This window comes from Colobus angolensis, unplaced genomic scaffold (genome assembly GCF_000951035.1).
Source record: "Colobus angolensis palliatus isolate OR3802 unplaced genomic scaffold, Cang.pa_1.0 Scaffold11, whole genome shotgun sequence".
Lineage (NCBI taxonomy): Eukaryota > Metazoa > Chordata > Mammalia > Primates > Cercopithecidae > Colobus > Colobus angolensis.
The window spans coordinates 7,442,700-7,455,292 of record NW_012112030.1 but is presented as its reverse complement, the minus strand read 5'-3'; the positions used below and the strand labels follow the sequence as shown (position 1 = coordinate 7,455,292).

Genomic DNA, 12,593 nt, shown 5'->3' with positions numbered 1-12,593 from the left:
AGTTGTAAATAGGGGAACGAGAACTGTGTCTGTTCAGAGAGGGGACTTTGTGAGGTGGCTTCACTACCAGCTCATAGGAGAAGTGAAAGGAGTCAGTGTGGGAGCTGAGGAGTTCAAGAACAATGGCGTGAAGGAATCAGCATGAAAAAGGAAAGCGTTTTCTCCCCTACTTTGCTCACATCTAGTGGGAAACCATGCCTAAGAGAGATGAACCTTCCAACCCATCCAAATAACAGGTCTGGAAAACCAGCACCACCTTAGGGTTCCTTCCTGAAGCAAAGCATGCGAGGAGGAGGAGGAAGGAGAAAGAGTCATCTTATGTCCTCAAGAGGGCTGGCACCAAATCACTTACTCATATTTGTTTCTCTACAAAGAGTTCCTGATGTTGATGACTTAAGAGCTACTTAAGGAGAAAAAATAAAACCCCTCATCAGCTTTGGTCACGATTCACTGCTGCTTTGGGCAAGTCTTTTCTCCCTAATCTTACACCCCCTTTTCACAGCCCATGGCAATGAGTAGATGATTCCAGCAACTAGTTGAGGGCCTCTATTTAGAAATAGTTTCCTTGGGTGTGAGTTTTCATGCCCAGGGGATGGTATAAGTGTCACAGATTCTCTCTGCTGGCTGAGGTGGATGGAAATGTACTTTCAAGCTCAGCATCAAAGCCTTCACTTTAGAAGCTGAAAGCCTTCATTCCCTTGCCAACTGTGCTTTTTTTTCTCCCATAATTAATTAATGCAGTATTAATTGTGCATGTGCTACGGAGTCGGCTAAGGGAGGATACTGTGGCCTCTCCACGCAGATCAGCTGGCTCTGTAAAGCCTAAACCCCAGTGGATACTATCTCCAGAGGGAGAGAAACGCAGACCGAAACTTTACAGGTTACAGGAAAGGCAAGCACACCTTGAGTTGCGGAGGGGATTCCCACTAATCGCACAATTGGGGTCAAGTAGACAGTCCTCAGAAGCCACACCTGTGCGTGGTGCATGGGGCAAAGGGCCAAGCCACAGACAGTTCTCAGACCAGAAACGGGGCTACGAGAACAGGGGAGCAGGTCCGCGATCTGGCTGTAAGATCCTGGGAACCATCATAAGGCAAGAGTGGCAGGGACAGTCTTTAGAAGCCCTGCAAGGCCTAGGAGCCAGCACCAGTTCTCATCCCACAAAAGCATTAACCCGATTTCAATCACAGGAACCGTAGGGAAATGCTCAACAGAGTTGGGTGTTGGATTTCCCTATTTCCTTGCGGGAGGGCTTCCTCACAAAACAATCACAGCTGAAATGGAGGACAATTTCCTGTGTCATCAAAGTACCACCATCTGCACTAAAATTTGATGTTGAGCCCTGGAAATCAAGTGAATGATCATGAAATCTGGGCATTTACAGATAATGTTCCACTACTGATACCCCTTGTGTTTCTCTTCTGGAATTAGAGAACAATGTGATGATTGAGTTGGGGAGAACTTAGGAATCATATGCTTAGGCCGTTTCACTGTGCAGATGTGGAAACCACAGTCCTGGGAGACGGAATGAACTGCTGAGATGACCCAAGTAATCAGCCACGTAGAACCAGAGCTCAGGAAACTGACCCCCACAAGAGCATGTTCTCTGCCCTCTTACCCTGTTGTAGAGTGTTCTGGCACACATGCCATGTGGGTAAACTAAGGCACCAAATGTCAGGCAATTTTTCTGAGGCGCATTGGCTTAACACAAATTATCAGGAAGTTCAGTGTTTTAAGGTGTAAACTCAGTAATACAATCTTCATTTAATCACAGCACCTTTCTTACTGTTTAATAACCATCTGTGAGGTAGATCGTCTCTTTTAAAAAGATGGAAAATAATAGACAAGGAACCTCTATTTATTTATTTATTTATTTGAGAGGGAGTCTCGCTGCGTCGCCCAGTCTGGAGTGTGGTGGCGCGATCTCGGCTCACTGCAAGCTCCGCCTCCTGGGCTCATGCCGTTCTCCTGCCTCAGCCTCCCGAGTAGCTGGGACTACAGGCACCTGCCACCACGCCCGGGTAATTTTTTGTATTTTTAGTAGAGACGGGGTTTCACCGTGTTAGCCAGGATGGTCTTGATCTGACCTCATGATCTGCCCACCTCGGCCTCCCAAAGTGCTGGGATTATAGGCATGAACCACCGCACCCGGCCAAGGAACCTCTTTTTACTTCATTTAATTTTGTTTCTAACACTCCAGAATTTATACACATACCTGAGAATATCTGGCAGATAACAGTGTGCATACCGGATTGGATACAGAAATTTATCTTCCTTCAAGTTCAAAAGATAATTTGGTTTATGGCTCTGATTTTATCCATCTGGGCCCTCTTGTCAGTAATTTGTATTATGCTTAAAAATTGAAAAAAAAAATCAGCCTGCTAGCTTGGATATTCTCCTTCTAACCAACAGATAGAATGAAACAACTTTCATTTGCTCCTCAGACTTTTAAAGAACAATAGGGTGAAGTGGAAAAGAAAAGTCTGGGTTTTGGAATTAGATGTGGATTCAAATTGGGGCTCCTCCACTTTCTCTTTGTGTGACCTCAGGCAAGTGGTTTACCACTACAGAGCCTCAGGTATAGTATCTACTGTGCAGTGTTTGTTATTATTCAGGATAACATATATGAAGCATATACATATACATTCATGTAGACTTTTATATATATATATACACACATATATATACTTTTTTATATATACATATATATAATAGTAGTAGTGATCATTATTTCTGATTCCACACAACAATGCCATAGAGATTCTCTAAAGTGGCTTTATGATCTTAAACATAGTTGACCTCAGATTGGCTCCTAAGGATAAACACAGGCTCCTGTAAGCTGGCAGGTAGGCTGCAATGACCAAAAAACCAAAAGCTCATTTGCAAAGATGAACTACTTCTGGAAAACAAATGGGTAATAAAATCCTAACAATGATACTTCTCAAGCAGGGCTCCACGAATTGCTGGATACCCCTATAATTTTTAAGATGGTGCTATTCAATGCCCTAAAACTTGTTCTAGGTGCTTTTAAAACAGAATTGTTTTATCTTCCCTTACAAACCTTCACCCTCCTCGGTGAACCATTTTGGTTAGTACCCCCACCCCAAAAGTTGAGAATTTAGCCTCTATCCCTGCACAGCCCTGTGCAGTCCACTTTCCCTTCTAGGTATCCAATCCTCATCCACCCCACATCTACAGCTCTTTATCCATTATCTGTACCCACAGTCTGCATTTCTACGACTGGAATCTGACAGCCCCATTTGAGAGCTACTGGTATCCATGATCTGCTGGAAGCAGAAATGGAGACCAATGCTGAAAGAATGGAGTTTTGTCCACCCACCCAAGATGGAGGCAGTAAATACTGGGGCAGCGTGACCAACTATACTTGGGAATTTACAGTCAGCATGTGGCCAGAGCCAGGGCCAGTTTAACTCTCTCAAGTCCTGCTCTACCTCTCCTTCAGAAGAGATCAGAAAAATGAACCACAAAACACTCACACATGGTACAGGCAACTGAAAATCAGAATCCACCCATGGCAACAGCAAAAGCAGCAACATCTAAAGGTCCCTGCTAACGTTTACCCCTGATGAAGCTATCAAGGTCATCCTGCCAGAAACACCAAAAGTCTGAATTACTGATGTGGTGTAACTCAGGCATGAAGCAAAGTGGGACAAAATATCAGTTATCTGAGAATGGAAACTACTGTATTTGTATATACTCAGCTCAACCAATGCTTTCTGATAATAAGAGGAGGGGAGAAGTAACTTAGAGAAGCACAGTTCAAGCCAACATCACAGTGAACCTTTATCATACCTGACAGAAAGTATCAGGTAGATACATGTAAGGGTGACCGTGGAGTGGAGCTATGGACAGGAACTCCTCAATCTGCGGAAACCCATCAAGACAAGAGAAAGACCACAGAGGTATTGAGGGTTAGGAAAATCCAAGAGGAAGCAATAGACAGAAAAAAAGAAGAAATGGAAATAAAGTTTCTGATTTCCTGTTGTTGTTCAAGTCTCATAAAACAGACTGGTTCTCGTCGTCTTTTATTTTTCAAAGGGCTCTCTTAGTCTGCTATAACCTTTCCGTGTTGAGTCTAGAATAGAGCTGGGCATCTCTGGGCTCACATAAATAATGCAGAGCACCAGGTAGGGACAATCCATTGTCAACAGTTTCCAAACATCTACTTCAGAACTCCGAGGAAAAGGGAGAGCCCGTGACACTAATGAGGGGTCATGCCATCTTCATCCTCCTTCCCCATCCCCCACAGCGAAACCAGGGCCACTTTGTCAGAGCTGACGCTGGAGGAACTGCCTTAAATGCACACAGAGCTCACTGCATGAAATGTGAAGTGAAAGAAAAGGTCAGTAAACCTCTGGTTATATATTTTTTTCTTAAAAAAAAAGACATCTATAAATAGCTGCACTTATTGAAGCTGCTTCCTTATCAGGAAGCATGGAGCTAGGAATTAACGTCTGCCTGCATCGGAAATTCTTTCAGACAGCAAACCCAAAAAGGAAATTTCCCTTCCAAAGCATCCTGGCTGTTCTGCCGCGGGCTGTTTTTGCTCTTCAAGCTGTTTGAAGCAGCTAACCAGGGCCCTCGTATAGCCACATGTGCCGTGGGGAAAGTAGAAAGCCTTCAAGCATTTGAATGTAAAAAGTGAAGGCACCCAAAAGAAGGCTTAAGGGGGAACAAAGTATAAAATGCTAGTGGCTGGTTGGCTTTGTTAGAAGTCATTACTGCTTTGTGAGACACTGACAGAGAATTAAATCTTTTCCCCTTGTCCTTGTCTCAACTCTGCTGGTGATATCACTGCACGTCACGGGCAGCTGTGAGGAGAGGCCATTTTTGGAACGCTGATGTGATAGCAAAGGACAGGGGAGGACTTGATAGGTATTAGAAGAGCGGGGAAGGCTGAAGAAGGAGACTCGCAGATTCAGGCAAGACCGGGAAGAAAGTTCCAGACTGAGGGAGAGATGTGTGGGTAGGAAAAGGTCCTGGCATGGAGTGCCCTAGAGCAAAACTGAGCCCCTGGAAATCACAAGGGATTGTTTGAAAGCAAAGCTTATTTCCATCGTGACTTAGGAAAATTAGTCTCAATACCAGACAGACAGAACCCTAGGTCCTTTCTTTAATGAAACACACAGACAACGACATGCAAGCTGCTTCCCTTGGCTCCTGCATGGGGAAGCCACCTCCTCAACAGGCTAGTCACTGTAACCGGAAACGGAAATGGAGCTTTGGTGAGCTACCTGGCCACTGCAGGCCAGGCACTATGCCAGGTGCTACACATAAATGAGCTCTGAGATTTCTAAGAAACCCTCATTAGTAGTTGTCATTAGAAACTTGAGTCTTAGAGAGGTTAAATCATCTCTAATTGAAAGAGTCGACCCTGAAACTCAAGTCCATTCACATCTATCTGGACCCAAGCCCTGTCTATTACCATGGTTTTTTATTTGGAGACTTCCAAAAGCAGCGGGACCATCCTCCTAGAAGGGCACCCCTGGCAGAACGCTGGGGAATTGGGTACTGGATTGAGCCCACTCTCAGAGCTGGCCCATCAGGGCCTACAGGACCAGCTCTGGCATTCGGGTTGCAGGGAGAAATTCAGCTCTAACCTGAGCTCATAAGAGAACAAACAGCGGGAGGCAGCAGGACTGGTGAACAAAACCAGCATAAACTATCCACAGGGACAGGCTGTTATCCTGATGCCTCTTCCTCATCCTGTTGAGAGGGAGAAGCCAGTCTGCTGCGGATTCAGCACGACTTCGTGATCAGGTGCCATCACTAGAACTGCACCTGTCCCAGTCCCTGTACCTGTGGCCACCCAGACGTCAGTGGTCAGCAGTGCCTCTACTTTCAAGTCCATGAAATTCTGACGTTATGTTTTCTCCTAAAAAAAAAGCTGAAAGGTGGTTTCAAGAAGTAGAAATCACATTCAGCCTTTCACATGCTGTGTGAACCTGGACAATCCAGTTGACCTATCGGAGCCACGGTCAGCTCATCAAACAGAATGAATAGTACCTACTTCAAGGACTGTTGCACAATTAAATGAGACAATAAGTATGAGCGCATCTTGTTATGTATAAAAATATAAAATAATAACGATGATCATGTTCAGCTCCCAATTTTGCCTTTTTTTGGGAACAAACATAATGTGAAAGCATATAAAATTGTTGCTCTACCCAATTAGAAAAGAGAAGCACTGCATCCCTTCTCACTATGCTGGTTCTAATATAGCTTTGCCTGTCACGTGGCTGTCTTAAACTCAGTTACTCTGCTGAGAAGGCAAAACAGCCGAGTGGGTGAGCAGCGAGGTAACGTTTCCAAAGGAAGGCATTAAATTAAATTATTAAACACACACAAGCAGGAGTAGTAATGTAAGAATTCTGAAAGATTCACAAGGAAAAGAAAGAGAGCCAAGGGACTATTTCTGGTGTTCTGACTCCAGAAAACGCCGAGCGGCTATTATGGCTATTTATTAACCCACAACATCATAAACCCTAACCCTATTAAATATGATGAATGAGTCCTAGGTTCCGATTTTTAAATATCATTCACAGGGATTTTAGAAGGCCAAATGGACACTGCAAAATGCAAAGTCTGCGGGCAAATGGCACAATGTCAACTAAATGTGAAATGATCATGTTTAACAGAAATTTAAAATAAAGACATTTAATTATTTAAATTCTGCCCCATCAATCTGAACTATACTTATATTATTATCGTAAGGCTGGGCCTGAGCATCACTGTCGGAGGCCCAGTGTTTCCTAAGGTAAGCCTCTGCCAATCAGCAGGCTGGCAGAACCTTGTGAGGTGCTTTAACTGCCCCCTTCAGCAGTCACTCCCCCATGAGTTTAGAAAAAGGATGGCCTTTGGGTAGACAAATCAGAAAACGTCCCTCCCTTGCAAGACTACAAGTCCCCTGGTGAGAACTGGGCAAAGGTATCCTTCGCTCCCAGTAAGAGCCCTTCTCTGCGTAGAGTCAAGAGTGATGTTGCCTGGGCACCTTGGGGGTCCTTGGTCTTTCAAGTGTTTTCAAGCTACGATGAAAGGCTTATGTTCCTTTAAAGAATGGAACTTGTTGTTTTTTTTTTCCCCACCTGTCTACTGTAATTGTACTTCAGCTCTTCTACCCTCAAGCTTCAAAAAAAAAATTCAGTATCCTTTATGGAAGAAGAGGAAGAAGAAGCAAAAATGATGCCCTTTCTATCCTCTCAACAAACATACCTGTGTTTGCTCTCCCGGTGAGCAGGGGAGTTCTGCTGTAGGACGGTTGAAGGGCACTGTCCTGGTAATCTGGGCAGTGAGTCAGAGCAGGATGGCACAGGTCTGGCCTTTCTTCCCTGGGCTCTCCTCTTGCACTCTGCCCAGGCTGCTTTGCTAGTCCTTTTCAAGTCCTCCCTAATCAGCACTTAACACTTTACTCCATTTATCACTTTGTTTTTATCACTGGCAAATAAAAGGAAAAGGCATCACTCTCTACTTCTCAATAACTTGCTAATTTGTCATGCCGTGTCTTCAGTTTGGGTCTAGCTCTGTTTTTGCAGAATAAAATGGTGAGAAACTCTCTGTATGAGAACCTTAGATATTATGATCTCTGCTCCCCTTAACCCCAACTCCCAAGAATATGTGTTGATTTAAGAATGAAAGAAGAGAAAGCAAGAATTAAGGGAGAGGATTTATCTGGTAATCAATGGAAAATGGTGAAAAGAACCCACTTCGAGGCATACCAATCTGATGAGTGTCTCTTTAAAATAAGCAGCTAAAAGTGCCTCCGACTTAGCAATACCATAAATGTCCCGCTGTTGTCTTGGCTTTGAGATTCTTCCCCGTACTTTCCATGAGCATTCCACTGGGAATTGTCTGGAATCCCAGATTAAAACAGCAATAACCCAATTCCCTGGTTAGAATATTTATTTTCTTTTAGGTTTGGAAACTCAGCTGGGATGCATCTTCAAGTGTGTGGCACAGCTTCAGTCATCGTAGGGGCTATGTACTCCTCTCAAACAGGAGGACAAGCAGCGGAATCCTAGAACAGGAGCGGGAGGACAGAAGCTCATCCCCATTCGGAAAGTCCCAGCCGAGGGCAAACAGCAAGAGCCTGGGAAGCTCCACTTTCAGAGGATTCAATACAGATGTCAGAACCAATGGTGTCAACAATAGGTCTCATGCAGATGACCAAGGAGAGGTATATAAAGTTAGACTGCCACAGAGTAGGCATTCAGGCAAAACCTTTACCATCACCTGAATCCACAGTCTAACTACTGATGAAATGGCAAGGTTTCCAGGAAGGTGCCACAGTTCTATATTTTATAGCTGTCTACATGGGAATCTATCCATGCTTCGAAGGATGATATACAAACCATTCAACAACAGACAGAACAGACAGGACAGCAATTAGAATAGATGCCAGCCATAAACCAATGCTACCGCCACATCAGTGAACACTGGCTAAGTGTCAACCCTGAATTCATCCATCCATCCATCCATCCAAAAAATATTTACTAAACACATACTTTATGGTGGTATAGTGGATATAAGATCCTGGGCTCTGGAGTCGGCCAGAACTGAGTTTGAGTCTTGACTCTATTCTCTTACTGGTTCTGTGATTGACCTTGAAAAATCACTTAAATTGTCTAAGCCCTTATGTGTGACATGCAGATAGAAAGAAGACCTACCTTACAGGTATTGTGAGAATAAATTAAAACAATTCCTGTGAAGGACTTCACATAGTGTCTGCTACAGGGTAATCCCGTGGTAAATATTAGCTATCATGGTTGTGTGCTTGGCACACAGAAGGCGCTACCAAAATGCTGGTAAGCAGCAGACACGGCTCAATAAGGAAACTGTCTACTCCAGAAAAAAATGCAAGTGTTAGTATGGAAGAAACAATTCAAAGCAAGGAGAATGATGCCTCAGATGAGAATCATAATATTTGAAAGTTAGGAAGGCTGTGAAACATTTTCCTGTCCACATACAGTATTGTATGCTAGGAGAACTGAGTTAAATTAACCACAGTCAAACAGCAGAACTAGGTAAAAGTTAAGATCTCCTGACCTCCAGTTCGGTGTGTGTGTTTGCTTGCTTGTTTGTTTTGTCAGGATAACATCTCGTGGAAGGTAGTTAAGGAGCTTCCATATGTCAAGGCATCCAGAAGTGAACCAGGAGCAAAGGCCTCCTTGGGGGATGTTGCCAAATGTAAAAATGAAACGTTATGAAAGAAATCTCAGCCTGTTTGTGATGAGTGTTTGAAACTTTTTTTTTTCTCTGTGCTAGAATTTAAGTTCCACAAGAGCAGAGGAGTTTTTTCTGCTTTGTTCATTTCTGCACCCCCAGGACACAGAAGAGTGCCGGGCACAGCAGAGGCAATCAATAACTATTTGCGAGATGAATAAATGAATGAATTAGGTAGCAGAAGTGTTCTGCCTGCGTGGCATGAGTATGTTCCATCCTGAGGCGAATATTTCTGAAGTGAATATATCGGTCACAGGATGACTTCTGGAGGAAAATTTCCTATCACTTGGCTGCTGTTTCTTTTCCAGTTGTGTCTGCTCCCATGGTGCCGTAACATTCCAGTTTCCTAAGGACACTGATGTTCCCAGCCATGACCCTGGCACCTTTACAGTTCCAACCTCCTTAAAAGTAGAGGAAAAGATAGTAGAGTAGGGCTGTGTCCTTTACTTCCCTGCCCAAATGAAGCAGGAATGTCTTGACCATAGTAGGCAGCAACTTCGTAAATACTGATGGACGCAGCAAGACGCAGGAGGGAAAGGATTCTCATGCCCCCAACTCCTTGCAAACATCCCAGCAACCGTCTGCACTGTGGGGCAGAAGGCATAAGCCAGCAGTGTTCCCCCAGGAGCCCCAATATCACGGTCATCTAATTCCCTGAATTATCAGAGAGAGAAAGGAAGAACCTGCATCCTCTGTCTCCTATTGTTCTCTGCATTCAGAAAGCAACCTTCTGAGGAGGGTGGAACAGGAGAAGAACCTGGGAGCATCACCATGCTGGAGAGAGATGGTGGGCAAGACTGTGCCACCACTGAAGTCACTGGAAGGGCCACGGTGACCCCAAGTGTCCTCTATAACCAAGTCTTGTGCCCTCAGGATAACATTCAAGGCAGAGAAGCTGGCATTTTCTTGGACACGGTGAAGACGGTGGGAATCAGGTGATTCATCTCTCCAGCCGCCCCAATCCTGTTTTATCACCTGAGCTGGGCGGTAGTATGAGAAAGGCAGACAAAAAGGACACAGCAGGTGTCAACGGCTTTGGAGGCCAGTATCAGCAGCACAGGTGTGTGGGCCCCAAACCTCTGCCAAGTTGCAGCTGAGGACTGAGATGGGGAAGTGGTAGGCCAAGGGGTAGAGATGATTTGGGAGAGAAAGGTGGAACCACTACAGACTGCAGCTGCTGAGGCAAAGCAAGCACAAGAGAAGCAAGAGAGAGTGGAGGAGAAGGAAAGGAGGTAAGAGAAAAGACCTACGCAGGCCTAGAAAACGAAGGGAAGAAAAGTAGCCAGCACAGACAGGGAGGGGAAGGAGGGTCCTGGAAAGAAAGAACAGCACACAGCTTAAACACAAAGCAGGAGTGAGTCTGACTCACAAACTGAGCAAAATTTAGGACCAAAGAAAATATTAAAGTTGAGTAAGCGTGAATTTGAGGATACAGATAAACTTTGCACACACACAAATCATCTTGTCTACTAGGAGATTTAGTTGGCTCTGCCACATACTGCATGCTTCCAGGTTTCTTGTTTTTTTAACATGTCCTAGTCAGGGAAGAAATGAATACACTGAGAAACAAGGAACAGGAACCTCAAACTTTTCAAAGGTATTTGGGGGCAGGGGGTGTGAAAGATTCCAAAGCAGCGTGGCGAAGTCCTGTGAAAACCACCTCAGAGCTTGCTACTCTCTGGCCTGGAGTCCACTGCCTGCCACCCCCGCCCCATGCCATCGATCGTCTGTCCCTCTCGGGTCACGAACACGAACACTCACGCAGGTGCGCAGGCAGGCGGACTGAGTCTTCCTCCATCCTGAGCGCTCGAGGCACTGGAACATGAAGTGGCGTCGAGGAAGCGTAACTCGGCACTGGGCTCTCTGGAGGTGTATATGAAATTCGTTCCTGCTGTTAAAAATAAGGGCAGGAAGAGGGGAGGGGGAGAGAGATAATGAAAGCTTGGAATGGAGGTGCGAGACCATCTGGGGATGGGGAGCAAAAGGGAGGTGGGGCATGGGCAGTACCAGCTTCCCAAGCAATCCGGCTTACTCTCTCTGTAGAGACACTGTATACAGTTGTCTTTCAGATGCCTAGCATTGGGGCTATATAACAAAACTCTGCCATCTTTGAAAACAGCCTTTACTTTGGACTCAGGTCAACAGGTGTACACCCTGTGGTTTGTACAAGTAAAAAGGAGGGACAAAAGGGAACAAAAAAAATATGTCCAAGAGAATGGCTTAAAGACAACTTTCTAAAAAATGACTTGCCCAAGTTGTATAATTAATGTCATCATTATATCGAAGCCACGTTTTCTCTTCTGTAGCAATATCCCCAGCTTCTAATCAAAGTATGATTCTAGATTCATTCCACAGAGAGTGAGCTGAACAAGTAAAGTGACAGCTTCAAAGATAAGTTCTAGATTTAGAATTTAAATCCACGAGGAAGATTTTTCTATTGTCCACCTATCTTACTATACAACAAACACAACCAAAAATATCCAACATCTAATTGTTTCCTTCATTGCAAGGAATTATCTGCAACAGTAATGAATGTCTCCTTGTTCCTTCATTCTCCGTCTCAGAATCGGTATTTCCTTTCCCTCTGAAGTATTTCATAGTTCATTCAAAGAAGTATCTGAATTTAAAAGAAGTACTGTTTGACCCCTTATCAACTATCAAAGGGTAGGGGACAGCTTCAGTGGGTTCTCCATTTGAATTCAAACAAGCAGTGTTTGCTAGATCAATTAAAACAAACTAGACGGGGTGAGAAGGATTACTGTGAGTTTTAAGTTAAAATACTGCAAATAATGGCAAGAAACCGACTACTGGGTTCAGCAGAACAGCAGTGCAATTTGTATCTTAGATCAGCATACCAACTAGGTTGACCTGCAGTCCATGCATACACACAACTTCAGGAGTGTCTGTGGTTTAACTGGGCAATGTAAAATGGAACACACAACATCCAAAAATACGGTGGAAAGATGAGTAAAATGCCGTTATGAAAATAAAACTCAGGAGCAAAAGAAAATCATACGTTAAAGTAAAGGGAAGGCAGTGTTTACGTTTTGGAAAGATACTTCTTTAACATTTTACATTTCATCAAATGTGCAAAGGGAAGTGGTGGAGTCCTCAGCCTATAACCAAATTAAAGCTTCTCTGCTCATAGCCTAGAAAGTTTGGCGGTTGCGGTAGGAAGTTCTGATTTTAAATGAATATATACATATTGTTATAATTTCCGAATGGAATTGCTCTACCTTCCCTAAGGCACCTATCAGAAGCAACTAGGGCAGTTGGAATATTTCTGTTTAAACATAGATCCTGCAGTTTCTTGGTGAATTTCTTAATGAAGGGCAGGCACATATATCCCAGGT

At 44.1% G+C, this 12,593-nt stretch overlaps 1 protein-coding gene across 1 annotated transcript in view; it reads right to left on the bottom strand.

The window, feature by feature from the left end:
* The window catches only part of ETV6 (ets variant 6), a 247,791-nt gene that overhangs the window by 131,865 nt on the left and 103,333 nt on the right, over positions 1 to 12,593 (bottom strand). Inside the window, exon 2 of the mRNA XM_011953757.1 lies at positions 11,002 to 11,131. Within this exon, the coding sequence (XP_011809147.1) occupies positions 11,002 to 11,131 (130 nt within the window). The remainder of the gene's footprint in view (positions 1 to 11,001; positions 11,132 to 12,593) is intronic.